An 18,585-nucleotide genomic window follows, 5' to 3' on the forward strand; every position below is an offset into this window, starting at 1 on the left:
TCATTGGTACGTTCTCAGAAGGCACAGCGGCGGGCAGCCTCGCACACGCCATTGGTCAACGCAGATAATCCTTCCCTAGCTTTCCGTACAGGGCCTGCGCGTGCGCACGGGGCTCTCTGCCTGGAACACCGGCTGTTGACAGGAGAAGGCTGGCGGCGGGCGGCCCTGAAGTACCCTGGATCGGAGGGAGGTACCGGGTGATGAGAAGAAACTGCCACACGCCGAGCCGTGGAAGGGTTCCAGGAGGGTCTCTGAGCCGGGACTGACAGGCAGAGCCTACCCAAATGTCTCAACTGCTGTCTGCCTAACGTATGGCTCCGTTTAACCTTTTCTTCACCTGGTCTTAATTCTGTCATTTCACTTAGCTAGATTCAGCACTACAGACCAACTCTGACCTACAATACCAGCAGTTCCTCTCCACAGACCTCCAGCTGGTTCTTTTACTCGTTCCTATAGACTTCTTTACATTTCCCAGCTCTCGTTTCTCAGACCTCTTTGAAATAAATGCCTTTCCTCGTTAATCCTCTGCAGTCAACCTACACGGGGGGGGGGGGGGGGGGGGTGAGTCCTAGTTGCTTTGTTTTGTTGTTTTTTGTTAACTTTACACAAGTTAGTTATCTGGGAAGAGGAACCCCAACTGGCAAAATGTCTCTATCAGACTGACCTGTAGGTAAGTCTGTGGGCATTTTCTTGAACGTAAATTGATAGAAGAGGTCCTAGCGCATTGTGGGCAGTGTTACCACTAAACCAGTGTTCATGAGTGAAATAGGAAGGCAAGACGATAGAGCTGGATGGTTTAGCCTTTAAGAGCACTTGTTCTGCCCTGCAGTAATGGCACGCGCTTTTAATCCCAGCACTTGGGAGGCAGAGGCAGGTGGATCTCTTGAGGCCAGCCTGGTCTACAGAGTGAGTTCCAGGACAGCCAGGGATACACAGAGAAATCCTTTTGGGGGTTGTGGGGTGGAGAACTTGTTCTTGCAGAGGACAGAGATTCGATTCCCAGCACCCATAGGGTGGCGTCATAAATGTCCATAAAAACTTCAGTACCACAGGATCCAAAGCCCCTTCTGACCTCCATGCATGCCTATGGTACAAAAACATACACATAAACAAATTTCAAAACAAAATGGAAAAAAAAGGAAAGCAATATAAGCAAGCAAGTAAGCAGCATTTCTCCATGGTCACTGTTTCAGTTTCTGCACTGGCTTCAATAAACAATGAACTATCATCTGTAAGCCAAACAAACCCTTTCTTCTCCAAATTGCTTTTTGTTCATGGTGTTTTATTACAGTAATAGAAACCTAAACAAATATACATACTGTGTGGCTTTTAATGTGTGATTTAAGAATAAGTTCTTTAATATTTTTAAAAACTTTTTGTCAGCCACGATTACCAAGGAAAACAGGAATACTTCACAGTTGCTTTCACTGAAACTGTTATATCTTGTGAATTTACTGTTATTAAATAAACTCTGACATTGTAAAGACATAAATATGTTTGTCTATGATTCTGATATGGCACAATCATGGCAACTGTGAAAATCATCTTACTAGGTGTGTATGAAATGCACTGTCTTAAATATAGAAAGGTTAAATTTTACAACTAATTATTTTATTTTTTGATGATTTATTTTTATTTTGCCTGCATGTATGTTTATGTACCTTGTGCACACAGTGAATGCAGAGGCCAGACAAGGGCATCAGATATCCTGGAACTGGAGTTAGTCAGTTGTGAACTAGAAATGCAGGTGCTAGAAATGGTCCTCTAAATATAAGAGCAGACAGAGCTCTTATTTTATTATTTTTATTATTTATTATTTTAATAAAGATGAATCTAGATGTTAAAAATTGCATAGTTATAGTAGTGTCTCTGAGCCTACTCCTAACATTATTCCCCAATTGCCTTCCATTTGCATGTCAGAGCTGGGAAAGAATGATTCATCAGACATAGCTGTATATGTTCTCTCATCAGCCCAATGGTGAGCTCCAAGTCACATTCTCTAGGACACAAAAAAAAGTGTCGCTCAGATTCTTTGACAGGTTGGAAACTGACATGGGCATGATGGATTTTCATAAAGACAGAGTGAGGAGCTGTCATGAACCTGAAGTTCTACCATCTCACTTCCAACTTTAGTTATGAAGAACTGACCTAAAATACGGCTGGATGGTAGAGAGTTACATACAGTGATAGCCTGGGCAGCATCAGGTGAAATCTACCATGTAGACACTGGAGGCCAGTGCTCAGCACCTGCACAAGTATCCTCCTTGTACCCAAGTACTTACAGATGAGGGGGCTAAAGAGTGGAGCTTCCAGAGAAGGTCTCTGCTGGTAACTGTTTCTTTGAGGGATTCTTGATGTGATGATGAATTTGTGGGTTCTGATCAAGTCTGCATGTGGAAAATATAGGCAATGATGTGATTTCATAGTGGGAGACCTGGCTTGCTCCCTGGAAGAGTCAAATACTAGATCTGTTCATTAACTTGACAGTAAGGACAGGGTCCAGAACAAAGCTCTAATGCCTGCTGGACTTCTCCCACTAGTGATATCATTTCCTGTTCTTTATGCTACTAGGAACTGAGAAGCAGCTCAGTCAGGTGGGAGACCCATCATTATCTCATGCAAGGATTCTTGGCCGACAGTAGAAGTGTGAAAACAGGGTTAAGAAGAAATCTCTTTGGATGAGTGGACAGATATCAGCCTGCTGAGATACTTTAAGAGAATCACCACATAAATAATAATATTTCCTCTGAATCAAGCAAAAATAACAAGTATCTATATAAAAAGTATCCATATTAATCATTAAATTTTTTAAATATTATGGAGTGGTCAGAGTGTCAACTTGATTTTTCCATCAGTCTGGATATTTTAAAGGTTCTTAATATTGTTTTTTGTTAATTAAATGAAAACAGGCTCTTTTACAGACTCTTAGAATTATGTACTGTTTTGAAGGTAATCTGATGGATGATGGATTTTGATGGCCAATTTGAATCTAGCTTTGGGATGGCATCTGATAAACTCACTTCTACATGTGCTGGATATGCCAACACTAGGGTGTTTACAGGTGTGGAATAATTACACAATGTAAAAAAAAAGGAACTGACATTTGGAACGTGTACAAACTGCAAGCCCACTGAACAGAATGGGATTTTAGCAAGATGTAAATGTAACCAATTCCATACTCAACACAGAAGCAATGCTGAGAATAAAATGTCTTAACTACTTTTTTATTGATTCACTTGAGTTCCCCATGTGTTTCATCTCATTGAAAAAAAAAACAGTGTTTCTAAAGTTCTTAGATTTTCGACTTTAAGTTGCACATTGGCAAATCTATTTTTATGTATACCTTTGATTCTTACATTAAAACAGAAGTCACATGTTTAAAAATAACCACTCCTTAAAACAAAAGCAGTTATCAATGTTGTTTACAATACAAATCCTGAAGACATTTGATTACATTAAGATTTAGTAGTCTAAAAAAGAATGCGGTACATTATACTAAATTCTGGCAACAAAGTGTGTTTACTCACAAGAAAATTCCAATTCTTCCCTGGTTTTATAAAGACCAATCTATTTCTCACATGTTATAACTCTATTCAATTGAATTATGATTTAAAATGCAGAGTGATAACAACTACAAAATATAAATACAAAATGCTAAGAAAAGTTTATCATGTAAAGGAAAATGTCTCATGCATTATAATTTTTTTAATCCAGCATAAAGGCAAATGTGGTTTTTCAAAATGCAGCCCACATTCAATCACAGGAAAAAATTCAGTCAAGCCACCTAATATACAGACTTTACAGATTTATTTAAATTTATGTTCAAAATTCCAGTAACAAAAGTCTACCTAACAATTAGAGTTAACATCAACTAAGATCTGCAAACCACAAACATTTGCAAGCCAAGTTAGAGCATGCAATTCTCTCTGAAAGAAAAGAAGTCTGACGTGGAGTTAAAAGGCAGGTAAAAACAACTATGAACTTTCTTTAAATAGCTTATATTTAAAGTAATGTAAGTGTACATTATATTTATAATATAGGGCAATATATGTTTTACCAACTATACACGCAGACTATACTGTGTGGTAAAATGATTCAACTTAAAAAAGAAAAAGGAAAAAGATCCAAAATATCCATTTAAGCTGGAGAAATCACAAATCAAACCTCTCCCTGCAAGTCATGTGAGGCTAACCTGAAAATAAATCATAAAATCTCAGTACTTAAATCCTAAATTAACACTCTAATTTGGGCTTATTGTTAACAATTTACACTATTCTTTTCTTTGGGTTAAAAAAGATTTTTTTTAAGAGCCAGCTTTTGGAATCAGCAATGTAACTTCATGTCCTGCCCTCTGACAGCCAGAAAGGTTGCTTTTTAAAAAAAAATATTGATAGTTCTCAACACCAACACCCTGGAGATAATAAATTTCACAACTCACTGGGTTAAACTGCTCTAATGCAATGGAGCTAGTAAAATACATATATCTGTTCTTAAGAAAATTTACAAAACTAACAATTTTTTTCCAGAATTATAAAAAATAAAAATCTATGAATTGATACTCTAGTATGATCACAGAAAGATAGCAAACTAAAGTCAAGAAGTATGCAGGGAGGGGGCTGTCTGTAACACCCTGCAGTCTCTCTACTTGCTCTGAAAATTCCCATTTAAATACCTTAGAAACCTGTTCTGGTCTTTGCAATTCAGTGACTAGTTTATCACTCACACATTTTTTTTAAGTAAGAAAAACTTGTTTTCTTTTTAGACTATCCTGTAAGAGATTACTTGATGGTGGTTCCTATCAAGTAACAGAGGGCATGAGGGAGAGAGGGTCAACTACTTAGAAGCCTTTGGAAATTTCAGAAAGACGTCTGGCAGTTTTATATTTTATTCCTCTTCCTCCTGCATCTCATTTTCTTTTCCTTTTAAAAATTTCAAGTTGATATTTCACATAAGATTTGATTAAAATAAGAGAGGCTTTCCAACATTTCCCAACCTAGAAAACAACAAAAGTCAGATGAACTCAGTGCCAGCAATAGAATCACGACATAAATTCAAGCTGAGTAGTGGTATGTCACACCCAAAGATGCCCTCACACCTTTCCAAACATGCCCCTTGCTTCACATAGGATCCAATACAATTCAGTTCCAGCCTCAATGTATAAGTTTGCCTGCATGAGGAGCAGATATCATGCAGGTCCCAGTGAGTTCAAATTACAGCAAAACCAACAAGATGCACACCCCACCCCACCCCCGCCACTGAGGAAAATAATTCAATGAAGTTTCTTGTTGGATTGTGCTTAAATAAATCACACCATTGCATGAAAGTTTTAGAGGATAGTCAGGAACCAATGAAGGGAAAAGACACGTGTACCTGGCCAGCGGTTTGTTCTGGGTATCCTGGTCCCACTCTCCCACAAGCTCACTTTTCCCTGTAATACAGCAGGTAGTACTTCAGGGGGTCGGGCAATGGGAGGCGCAATACCCTCTGGCGAAGGAAGTTTACTGGTGGCTCAGGCTTGGCCTCCCGTAAGGTCCTCTCTGCCACTTCCCGCCGATCCTCCTCTGCATCCTCACAGCTGGTGTCATCAGAGGGGTTGGAAATTCGACTGGCAAAGACTTCTTTGTCCAAAAAGACAATGGTCTCCATTCGCCGACGACGAAGTCGCCTTCTTTTAAACATAGGTGTGCTCTTCAGTCCACCTCCTCTGGTGGCTTCCTGGCGCATAGCCCTCTTGATGCTGCCACAGATAGCAAGTCTGGCCAGGTCCTGCAGGCTGCGCACAGCCAGTGGTGCTGTGGACAGGGGTAGAGCCTATGGGCATGGGCAAGGTCAACCCTACACCTAACTTGCTGGAAGAACTTCAAAGAACGGGAACATTCTAACAAAATAGGAACTAGTGGTCTACTCTGCATGCGTGTTTCTTAGACATATCCACATATACTAATTCTAACAAAATAGGAACTAGTGGTCTACTCTGCACCATGCGTGTTTCTCAAGGACATATCCACATATACTAATTCTTAACTCTGAAAAGGAAAGAAATACTGTCTAGCCATACATCAGTCAACAGCAGAATTTGGAACCTTAGGGTTTGTTCTTGCAGACTAGTTTATAACTCAATTTACTCTGCTCAATGACATGATAACATCTACTCATCAATACAGTAATCTATATTTCGAACATCCTTTTATCTATTTTAATAGTTTCATAGTAATTTATATATTATTTTTCTGCTAAAGTAGACAAATGAAAATCTAAAACCATTTTAAGGAAAAACAAAATTTCCAAATCACACCAAAGGGAAAAAAATGGAAACCAAACACAACTTTAAGCTAACAATAAACACATAGCAGTAATAAGGGTTTTTCTCAAAGTAAAAGGAATTAGAGACCAAGGGTTTAAATACATTAAACAGAAAATCTAAAACCCTTTTTCCCTCCAGTGCACATAACCTTCTCCAAACAAGATGCCACCCTACAGAGAGGACTCTCGTGTTATCTGCAGCATTTGCTACCTAAATCATAAACCCTGCCTAAAGACCACCAGTATCCTCTGCCCTGCAGAAATGCAAGTCTGTAGACCAGGTTCTAACAGCAAACAATACCTTCTCCCTCTTTCAGAGGTACCAACCTTTCTCTCTTTTCCTCTGTCCCTGAGAACATGGGGCTGTGCTCTCTCTTTGGGATGGTTCTGCAGTATCTTTCCCGCATCCCCCAATGTAGTTCAACAAATGACCTGTGGTATATCCTGCTCTCACTAACTCAATTCAAGAAAGACTAGTTCTAGAACCTCTGCAATTCAGCTGTTTCCCCGAGATGCTAAAAACAGTCCCTCACTGGCTACTGGGCTCCCAAGCACCAACTCTGGCCTACTGAGCTTTCTCTAAGGACTACCAGGAATAGCTTGTTCAGTTCATATCCCTTCTCTATGACTTCTCTTCCTTGGGCCTTATGATACCTCCAAAGGCTCCAGTATCCACTCCGCTTCTCTCTCAGTATGATCCTTGGTTTTATATCTATTCTATGACTTTAAGTAATACAGACCATTTCCCTAAGCTGAAATTTCGTCCCAGTCAAGACAATCCTACCCCACACTTAGCATAGACAATAATATCAATACCTTGGGCTCTCCTGTTGCTCCTCAGAAAGGTCATGTATCCCTGAACCCTTCCTGCTGAGGCTAGTGTAGTCTCAATCTTTGTCTCTTGCCTGATGGGGAAAACCCCAACTTCCTGCCTGATGTCTGCCTCCAACCTGAATACAGGCCACTTAGGAGGATGCTCCAGGCAGTGCATGTCCAAGTTGTTCAGCATCATTGTGGGCTGGCTTTGCTATACGGTTTCTCTTACTTCCTTGGTCTCATAAAAATCAGTGATCTAGGAAAATCTGGGAAGACAGAAACTGCAAATACCCTACCCAGCTTTGGTTAATGCTAACCAAATCACATGAATGTTTATCACTAAACATTCACAGTGAGCATTTGAGAAGGCAACACATATCCAGGCTTGACAAGTCCTCATACAGAAACACTCATTTCTAACCAGATCTTCAAAGTCTTCCAAATGCTCTCATGAGTCCTTGTCTTCCACCAAATCCAGCCACTATGCCAGAAGATCATAGGCCACATTTGTTGAAAGAATAAAATTTCAGAGCACCAGTCTGACAAATTCACCCTCCAAATGATGGCATTGCAGCATCTTCAATAACATCTGAGGCTCTCCACAGCCATACAATGAACTAAAACCCAAACTACACATAAGTCAAGTTTTTCCAACACATCCCACGACAACACCACAGAGTGTATGTCTCTATTGCCTTGGTTTTCCTGGTTCTCATTTTACTCCTCCTCTCTTAAGGGAATTCCTTCTCACCCTCAAAATCAAGCACAACATAACAACATCTTGTACATGCCTTCCCTAGTCTTTATAAACTCCTTGGTATGTTTCACTGTTAATTGTAAACTGAATTTCATATGACACACAAAGTAGGACAATTTGTTAAATGACTATTACAAATTGAAATGTTTTGTAAAAAATTCACCAAAATGTATTTGTTTTCAATCTATAATAATTCACATTTCTATTATATTTTTTCTCCCTCTCTTTCTTGCATACACACACACACACACACACACACACACACACACACATTTTCTAAATGTTTTAAGTGATCAGAAAGCATGATGAATAGTCTTCACTTGGAAATCCTAAATCTTCAAAACTTTGAAATCCTATTTCTGTGAGAACTGTTTAAAATATAAAACAGAATGAATATCACCCTATTTAAGCTCCATGCTGAGTCTACATCTTAGAAATAAAAACACAAAGGTTTAGAGCATATGAGGCTACCCCAAATTTCCTAGTCACACAGTAGAACAGGCTCCTCATCCATATTGCTTACAGCAGCATGAGACAGGTACTGTGAGAAAGAGAAAACTGTGTGCGGGTGCCACTACACATTCCCAGCAGGCAAAGCAAACTGCCTGAGCTTCCCACATGGCAAAATTAGCTCTTCTGTGAATCTGCTACTTTCAAATGCATGATCAGTAACAACATTGTATAGATTTAAAAGAAGGCTAAAATCATCTAAGATGGGTTAAATAGAGAGACTTTTTAAATGCCTAAAGTATCTTGTATAATTTGTGGGCTGAAATAAGGGAGGGTAACACTCTTTAATATCAAAGGGATTTTTTTTGTACTTTTTTTCTATTCTGATTTTAACCAGACATAAAAGACAGGTAGATGCTTATACTCACGTAGCTGAACAAGTCTGGGTTGTCCTGACTCCGAACGGCAGGGTTGGACCAGAGGGGCGAAGGAAACAGCCAGAATCTTTTTTGTTTCCCAAGCAGAGGGGCCTGTGCGTGTTATCTTGGTCAACTATCTCAAAGACAAAACAAGAATATCCAAAGGATTTGGCTACTAGACAACTTACATTTAAGTATAATCGTTTCAATATATGAAATCTAAATATGAAATAGCCTGTCTATATAACACCTAATGTGATGTGAATTACAACTAACAGCAATATATTATTATGCAATGCTTAGCATGAATATACTCAAACTCCTTAACCTACCTTCTGTTTACAAGAAATACAAATGATAAGCAAGTTAAAGGGCTAGAAGAGAATGAGATAAGGAAGAAAAATTCTTACCAAACAATTTTCTAGGGTTCTTCAAAAGAGTGATTGGGGATAAGTTGGGAAGGGTCTGTCCTCAGTAAAAATAATCAAAGATGCACAGTAGCCACAATATTTCAACCATAAAAAATCCTGAATTCTGTGCTGATATGGGATGTCCTTATGTGTATGTGTTGCTTTTACTGGATAATGAATAAAGCTGTTTTGACCAATGGCTTAGCAGAGTAAAGCCAGGCAGGATATCCAAACAGAGATATAGAAAGACAGTAGGCAGAGTCAAGGAGACATCATATAGGAGACAGACGCAAGAACCTTACGGGTAGGCTACAGCCTTGTGGTAATATATAGATGAATAGGAATGGGTTAATTTAAGATGTAAGAGCTAGCTAGGAATACACCTAAGCTACTGGCCAAAGAGTGTAATAATTAATATAGTTTCTGTGTGATTATAAAGGTACAAACTCTGCTTTCAGTGTGCTGCTTTCAGGAATATAGCTACAATGGCATCTGAGGCACAAAACATCTAAGGTGCAAGCCATCTGCACCTGTAACAGGAAGGGAGCAGGAGAGGCCAGACACTACCACCATGTTGATGTGACTTTATTCAACATAAATGTGTCATTTTGGATATCTAAGCAATTGTCCTTACTCTCACTAACTGCACTTCAGAGGTGCAGTGGAATATGTTATCGGATACACAGCAATGTAGATCATTAAAACACTTTATATTATACAATTAGTACCTAAGAATCCAATTTAACAACAAAGTCACATTTGTTTAACATGACTAGGACAGTCTGTAAGTAGCCAAGTAAGTCATAGAACTTATACGTTTATATGCTTATCTTTTCTAAAAACATCTAACTCAGAAAATCATCCACAATTAAGACTCTTTAAAAGGATTAAGCAGCACAATATATAGAAAAAATATCTAAAGATTAATCATATTCAGGGATAACAGCAGAAACATTCTTTCAGAAAATTTTGAAGATTAAAAAAACGTGTATGTGTGTGTGCAAAGGTTTGTGCATGAGTGCCACTGCTCTCAGAGTCCAGTACAGAACATCAGAATCCCTAAAGCTGGAGTTACAGATCTTCATGAGCTCAGTTCCTTTGTAAGAACAGTATGTTCTGGGAGGGGGGAGGAGTGGGAGGCTGGGAGGAGGCGGAAATTTTTTTTTTCTCAATAAAAAAAAGAGAATAAAAAAACAATATATATTGTATATATGTTTTGCTTACAATATATTGTAAATATATACATATTATTTACAATAAAAAAATCAAATAAAAAAAGAACAGTATGTTCTTAACCGTTGGGCCATCTCTTCATCACCTAGAATCTTTTTTTGTTTTGTTTGTTTGTTTAAGAAGAGGGTTTTTGTTTTTGTTTTTTTGTATTGCCCCGGCTATCCTGGAACTCGCTCTGTAGACCAGGCTGGCCTCCAACTCAGAGTTCCACCTGATAAAAGGCATGCACCACCACCATCCAACTACCCAGAAACTTTCTTTTTAAAGGATAGTTTCTAGCTAGAATGAACATCAAACATTTAAGCATAGTACATAAATGACATGTAAGACCTTAAATAAAACTATAAGCCTGTATTTCATAATCTAGATGAACAGATGGAGATAGTATGAGGATGCCCATCCTTTTCAAATTAACTAGAGCTAAAATGATCTCAATCAAAATTAGTGATACTAAAAGACAAACAAAGCCTTATTAGTCACCTCCCTTTGATAAAAAAAGGGCAAATTACTTAGAAAATTAATAAGCAAACATTAAGAACCAAAATTTATCCTATATGTCTTACATAATGTATACTTCAGGGGGACCAAATCAGTAATAAGCAGTTTTCTCTTTATCAAAGTTAACCAGCACCTAAATACAGAAAAAAATGAAAGAATTTAAATGTATTATTCTATAGTTCTCAATGAAACAATGGATCAGGCTACTATCATTTTACAAGTATGAGTAAACAGAGAAGCTGCTTGTACCTACATACTTAAGTAGAACTTATCCTCGAGATCCAAGGTTTTTAACATACAAGCAATTATATACTAAAAATATTCAGAAATAATTGTCTACTTCTGAACATGTACAGACTTTCTGCTTGTCATTATTCCGGCAACACAATAACTATTTATATAGTACTGATTGGTGTGGGAGAATTATCTGTATTCTGTCAATCATGTTATAAGTAAACGTTGATTGGCCAGGCAGGAAATACAGGCGGGAAAACCAGACAGGAAGAAGAAATGATGTAATGAGAACAGAAGAATTCTGGGAAGGAGGAAATTGATTCCTTCCACTCCTGCCTAGACCACCGAAGCAGCAGGATGTAATCTGCCCCACTGTAAAAAGGTATTGAGCCACATGGCTAACATAGATCAGAAAAATGGGTTAATCAAGATGTGAGAGTAAGCCAGTAAGAGGTTAGAGCTAATGGGCCAATCAGCTTATAATTTATGGAGACCTATGTGTGATTTTCTTTGGGGCTAAACAGTTGTGGGGTACTGGGCAAGACAAAAACCCCAACAAACAAGCAGACTGGCCCTCCATGTTACAACTGATACTCTATCAGACATTACAAGTAATCTAGAGGAATTCTGAAGCACACAGGAGGATGTGTGTAGTCCATATGCCACTATCACATGACATGATTTTATAAAAGGATCTGAGGCATCTCCATATTTTGTCATCATGAGTGGAAGAAAGTGATCTCAGAAAGAATCCTTTGTATACTGAGAGCAAATGTCTATTTTTAATACATGGATTATATTCTTTTGTTCTCCTCCATCAAAATATGACAAAGGTAAACTCTACCAAGCCTCTAGATATAATTACCAATAGGTAGAAAATACAAAGGACAGAAGAACATGCATCTATGGACTGAAAAGTCCAGAGTGTAGGAAAACACTACGAGACCAATAACCTACTCTCCTGAATAAATCAGTTGTAAAGAAAATATGAATAAGAAAACCAATAGATTAAAAAATAAGAAGGAAAACTGAGCTAGGAAAATAGCTCAGTTGGTAAAGTGTTTGGCATGCAAACAGGAGAACCAGAGTTCCAACCCTCAGCACTCAATTAAACATTAAGGCAGATGGTGTGATTCACCTGTAATCCCAACAGCCGGAAGGTGGAGACAAGGAATCCACAGAGCAAGCTGGCTAGCTAGATTAGGCAAACTGGTAAACTCTGGTTTCAAGTGAGAAATCCTGCCTCCATACATAAGGTGGAAAGCAATCAAAGAAAATACCAGATGTCAATTCTCTGGCCTCCACATGCACATGACATACATACCTGCACACTGGAAGATATACGTGGCCACACACTTGTGAATACCCATACATAAACACACACACCTAAGACATGCATCAACCAAATGCAACTTTTAAAAACCAAAATGATATAGATTCAAAATTAGATGACTTAAAATTACATTCATGACCTCTTTTAAGTAAAGCATTGTAAGTTACAAGACAATCTATACAAGAAAATTTTGGAAAAGGAAAAAATGTGTAAAATACTTTCCATCAAGTATTGAGCAAGTAGACCATTATAAGACAACAAAAACAACAAAGGGAGCTAGGATGAAGATGAAGAGAAGGAAGAAGAGGAGGGAAGGAAGAAAATTAGTGGTGAGAAGGAAAAAAGAACAAAAAGAACAAATCTAAAAGAAAAAGGAGGTAAGGGAAGGTTCAGACATAGCACCTAGGGTTTGGAAGACCTAGGCATATCCATCCTGCCCTCGGTTAATAAAACGGCAGAAGCTATTGCAAAAGTAGTACAGATAAACTGACTGTGAAGGAGAGTATACACAACATCAGCTGTGTAGAGAACCTGACCTTCTCTTCCAAGGGCATGACAAGGATCCCTCCAACTTTAAGAAGATTCTTCATGGGGGCTGGAGAGATGGTTCAGAGGTTAAGAGCATTGCCTGCTCTTCCAAAGGTCCTGAGTTCAATTCCCAGCAACCACATGGTGGCTCACAACCATCTGTAACGAGGTCTAGTGCCCTCTTCTGGCCTGCAAGCATACACACAGACAGAATATTGTATACATAATAAATAAATAAATATTTAAAAAAAAGAAGATTCTTCATGTACTCTTCGTGTTCTTTCTGCACACCTGCTCCACAACACACACGATCATACTGACAACAATCTGGAGCAATCTCTAGGCAATTGCCAGTTACAAACAAAGGTTCACAGAAGTCAAATCTGCGAAGAAAGAAGTTTTCTGTAACTATATGTGTCATTGCAACAAGTGCATAAAACAAACTTGTGCTTACCATAGGTTATGTTTTAATTACAAAATCACAGACAAGGAAACACTTTCTGGATCCAGGAGCTAGAAGCTGTATTACTATATAAATAGATCCTTAGAAATTACAAACAAAATAAAATGAAAGTGAATGTTCCAACATGATCTAAATATAAAGCAACAGCAGCCATCAGTTTTCACTGTTTTTACAATGTGCAACACCACATTCAGTTGCATGACAAGCAGATTTTGATTATTTCAGTGTGTGTGTGTGCATGCATGTACCGCATGCATGCATGAAAACTTCAGAGGACAACTTGTAGAAGTCAGTTCTCCTTTCACCAGGTGGTTCCCAGAGATCAAATTCAAATCATCACTCTGGGCAGCAAGTTCCTTTACCTACCCTGAGCCATTCTGCCAATCCCAACAGGAAGTTTTAAAGAGCACTTTCTCTTTTTGGACAGGCACTCTCTACTGTCTAGCCTAGAAACTGACATGTAGACCAACTTGCTCAAACTCACAAAGATCTGCTTGCCTCTGTCCACAACTACCAGCAAAAAAAAAGCACTTTTTATTCTCTGAAACTCCCATTCTTTAAGAAGTTTAGTGCATGTTTTAAACACCAAGAGCTACTTACATAAACTGTTCAAAGACAAACGTAACTATTCTATTGTAGAAACCATTAGGTGATAAAAGTTTTCTATACTGGAATATGAAAACTGAATAAAGTTTTTGTTCTCTTCTCTTACTATACTGATGAAAAGTTAATGTAAGTGTCATAAGTTATAAAACACAAATCTGGCTGGAAAATGGTGGCCCACACCTTTAATTCCAGCACTTGGGAGGCAGAGGCAGGAGGATCTCTGTAAATCCGAAGCCAGCCTGGTCTGATTTCCAGTGTAGTCAGAGCTGTAAAACAGAAAAACCATGTCTCAAAAAATAAACAAACAAACAAACAAAAAGCTGCCCAGGTGTGGTGGTGCATGCCTTTAATCCCAGAACTCAAGAGACAGAGGCAGGTGGGTTTATATAAATTTAAGGCCAGCCTGGTCTACATAGTGAGTTCCAAGATAGCCAGGGCTATGTGAGGGTAGTTTTTCTCAAAAAACAAAGAAATAAAATAAAATAAAAACCATAAAGCCCTTAAGACTAGAGAATATTAAAATAGTACAGTAACTAGGGTAGATACACATATAACCTGGGATCATCTCATCATACTTTGTTTATTGATCAATGCATATTAAACAGGCTTTTTCTATCTATCATTAATGCCCTTAGTTGAACCAATGGGTTGCATCTGACCATACTTGTCAAAACTATCACTTGTTCTGATGAAGACATCCAGTTTCTGCTTGGCATACTCAATCACATCTGAATGAAGCTCCACCCCATGGTTCACACCAAAAGGACCTGAAAATATTGAGAATAACAAAGCTCTTAGAATAGGAAAAGAACCCTTGTTCATTTGTTTTTCTGTACTTTACTAATTACAACACAGATAATTATGTAATGTATAATTACAGAAATTCACGAGGTTTTAAGGTCTCAGCACATTTGTGGCTCTAAATCACTCAGGGAGTCTTTCTATTCATTAACACAGTATTTGTTTTGATGCCTGGACTTTTCAAACATCAAAAGAACAATTTTTTAAAAATTGCAAATTGAAAAAAAAGCAAGAGAAAAAGAAATTTTTCTGAAAAATTTAAGAAAAAATCTATATTTACAAATAAAACTTATATTAGGCTTTCTCTATATCTCACAGCACTTTCATTATCACTACTGGCGGTATCAAGTGGCAGTGTCTCCAGACTTGCTCTCTTCACAGGCATTAAGGCTCACTCTGTGTGTGTGTGTGCGTGTGTGTGTGTGTGTGTGTGCGCGCACACACACATACGAGTATCCATAGCACAGAGATCAACATTAGGTATCTCCACTCCCAAAGTTACTGTTTGAGACAGATTCCCACTCAGCTTAACTGGCTGGCCAAGAAGCCCCTAGAGCCTATCTCTGTTTTGCAGCACTGAGATTACAGGCACACACTGTTGCACTTGGCTTTTTATGTGTTCTGGGGATTTAAACTCAAGTGTTCATGGTTGTACAGCATCTCCTAAGTTCCCAGGATCTTTTCATTAGCATTTCTAATCTAGGTGGCTTTATTATCTATTCCTCCCAACAAAAGCCACTACCTTAGTCAAGGTAAAACTTTTCAGGTAAAATCAAGCAAGTCAGAGGAATGATAAATAATCTGGGCCTGTGTACTTTTCTTAAAGCATGGAAACCATGTCTCAATCAAAGACAAATTAAGATTAAAAATCATTTCAATTGAGAAGAAAAACAAGCAACATCTAAAATCTTTGCCCCAATATACATTTTACACAAGGCAGGAATTCAATAGCTCTTTGGTTGGTAATCCTGATAATAATATCAGAAATGGCCATATTCTTACATACATTCTACAACTTGTAGAGAATACAGCCTAAATGACTCCAAACATGATAACCTAAGAAATCCCTTCCATCTCTGAAAATGCCTTAAAAATACATAAACTTATTACTCCTTTAGTAGCAAACAACAAAACAGAAACAGCTACAATGAACTTCAACTACCAAAGGATTTTAATGACAGTGGAAAAAAGAGCAAAAGAATGATTAAATTAAATTAAGAAATCACATAAAGTCAAGATTTATACACTTTTGCTGTTTTCCATCATTCATAGCAGAATGCAGCAGCACAGGTAAGAGGAGACAAAGAAATGGAAACCCCCCACTTACAACTCATCTGTCTTCCACCACCTGTAGCTAAGCTTCAGGCAACTGATAGGAGGTTCATGGTCTTCACCAGGGGATGCAACCAACCCACTACATTTTCTATCTCAAACGATAGACATTGTTCTAACGCAGAGAGGACTCAAGCTCCGTATCCACACTCACCTAGAATGAGGCCCACCATGGAGCTGAGGTAGCCAGTACCACTGCCCAAATTGAGAAATGAGAGCCCAGGCTGCAGATCCAGAGCCTCCATCACCTCTGAGTAGATGCAAGGGGCTGAGAGATGAATGTTTCCATGCTTCCATGCCAAGTCTTTGTACGCATTTTCTTTAAATTCTTCAAGGTAATAATCTGCTCGATCGATAGCTCTGAAAGCCTGCTCTACTGAGTCCGTCCGGATGTACTGGGCTTCCTTCAGATTGTCAATGAGCTCATCGTTGTCCTCACCAGCACTCACAGCACCGCCCATGTTCAAGATTACACTCAAGCAAGACTACAATTAAAACATTAATAACTATTTACATTAAAGTCAAGAGCAAAACAATAAAACCTCTAAACACATGTTATTTTCACGAATATAATAATAAATAAGAATGTAATAAAGACAGAAGTATCTTTTGTCAATAACTGCTTCACCCTCCAAGGATGCTGGTATTGGGAGCAGGGATTACAGGGCCAAAGGAATGGTTCAGTGGGTAAAGTACTTGACACAGAGCCAATAACATTAGTGCATTCCCCAGAACCTACATAAAGATGAGAGGAAAGAATCCAACACCACTGGGTTGTCCTCTGATCTCCTCATCCACACAATGGCATGTGTGAGCCCACACACACCATAATTTTTTTAATTAGGAAAAAAATTCCTAGTACCACTAGAAAGTTAAGTCAACAGCAAATAAGCCATTTGATGTTTGACTGACTCAATTTTTTTAAAAAAAATACATTTATTATTTGGAGGATATGTATAGTAGTCTATTGCACCACAAAACACAAGTGGAGGTCAGAGAACAATTTGCAGGAGTGATCTCTAGGGATCCTACGGTACCTTTACCCTTTGAGCCATCCTGAAATTCAAATTTAATGGTATCCCAATGTTAACTAGGGCATTACATCTCAACGTACACACAAACTCATCCACAACAAGCAATCCATCCAACCTGACTTGGTTACTCTGATGTTTAAACTGTAGGTAAAAATATCCACAAAACTTTCTTCCCAAATAGAACACACTGTGACAAATACCTAATTGTAACAAACATAAAATCAGTTTCAAGGCTAACGTTTAGCAGAGAAGTTGTCCCTGCCAGCACTGTGTGTCCTACATCCCTAACACAACTTCCCCTCACCTCTAAGAAATATACCTCTTATCTTTTCCCACAGTGTCTTGCTGAAGAAAGCATTCCTTTTAGGTCCAATTACTAATATACAATATGCCCTGGTAAGTACACAGAGAATGTTTTTTACCCTGAAGATCCTCCCCAGTTTTATAGTGACCTTGGGTGACTTTTCCAAACTAATGACTTTATTTCTTACAAGGTGGTGATGCTGGTATAAACTGCTGAAGACTATGGAGTCACAGGAAGATCTGTAGACTTTCTGAATCAAAACAGCCTCCTGTTCAGGAGTTCAAGGTCATCTTTAGTGAGTTCCAGGCCAGCATGGACTACATAAGAACCTGTCTCAGACCAGGTGGTGGCACATGCCTTTAGTCACATCACTCAAGAGGCAGAGACAGGAGGAGCTCTGTGAGTTTGAGGCCAGTCTAGTCTACAGAGTGAGTTCCAGGACAACCAAGGCTACACAGAGAAGCCCTGCCTAGAAAAATAAAAAGGAAAATAAAAAAAAGAAGAACCTCAATAACGACAAAACTACTATGGTTCCCCTCCCCTCTCAGTCTTCTTTCTGGAACACTAGACACAACCACTATACACATCCATGTGCACAAATGGTAACAGCGCTGCCTGGAAAACTAAGCCTAGAAATGAAGATACCACTCTGACATCTTAAGACAGGTGAAAAACTATGTCTTGATACATATTTGTTTCTATTTTATGACAAAATAGTCCATCTTCATAATCAAGACAAATAATATTTTTCAACTCATGATTCAACTATTGAAATTTCATCTACTTCTAAAGTAGATTCAGAGCTCTTTCCCCCAGCTGTAACTAGTCCTTAATGCTAATACGGCTGGGCTTAATCTTGGATAAGTCACTTAGTCCTACTGCTACACTATCAATCTAACAGGGTCACCTTAAAATTGGGACACTAGTTGAAAATAGAGTAACATATTTATATGCTTACAAGCCAATCTAGGAAAGAACCTTTTAAAACCACATAGCTACTGAATCAAGAAAGTCATCCTCTTCACCCTGAATATGTCACTCTGCCACAGTTCCAATATTTAACA

General features: G+C 38.4%; 1 protein-coding gene across 3 annotated transcripts; it reads right to left on the reverse strand.

The window, feature by feature from the left end:
- Positions 1-5,138: 5,138 nt before the first annotated feature.
- On the reverse strand, positions 5,139-16,644 carry LOC121448519 (protein-L-isoaspartate O-methyltransferase domain-containing protein 2-like). 3 transcript variants are annotated; one of them, XM_041652591.1, is made up of 6 exons: positions 16,338-16,644; positions 14,715-14,817; positions 13,248-13,364; positions 12,992-13,044; positions 8,755-8,799; positions 5,139-5,792 (listed from the first exon to the last, which is right to left on the reverse strand). In XM_041652591.1, exons 1-6 carry the CDS (start codon positions 16,642-16,644, stop codon positions 5,419-5,421), a joined length of 999 nt encoding a protein of 332 aa, XP_041508525.1. In that variant the 3' UTR covers positions 5,139-5,418. The 3 variants fall into 3 exon arrangements, with proteins under 3 accessions (XP_041508525.1, XP_041508524.1, XP_041508526.1); XM_041652590.1 differs by having other exon boundaries at positions 5,140-5,792; positions 8,755-8,878; positions 12,990-13,044; XM_041652592.1 differs by having other exon boundaries at positions 5,534-5,792; positions 8,755-8,882; positions 12,990-13,044.
- Positions 16,645-18,585: the final 1,941 nt, after the last annotated feature.

Source organism: Microtus oregoni, unplaced genomic scaffold, assembly GCF_018167655.1.
Source record: "Microtus oregoni isolate MIOR12 unplaced genomic scaffold, Mior012 000005F_ref0000423, whole genome shotgun sequence".
Classification (NCBI taxonomy): domain Eukaryota; kingdom Metazoa; phylum Chordata; class Mammalia; order Rodentia; family Cricetidae; genus Microtus; species Microtus oregoni.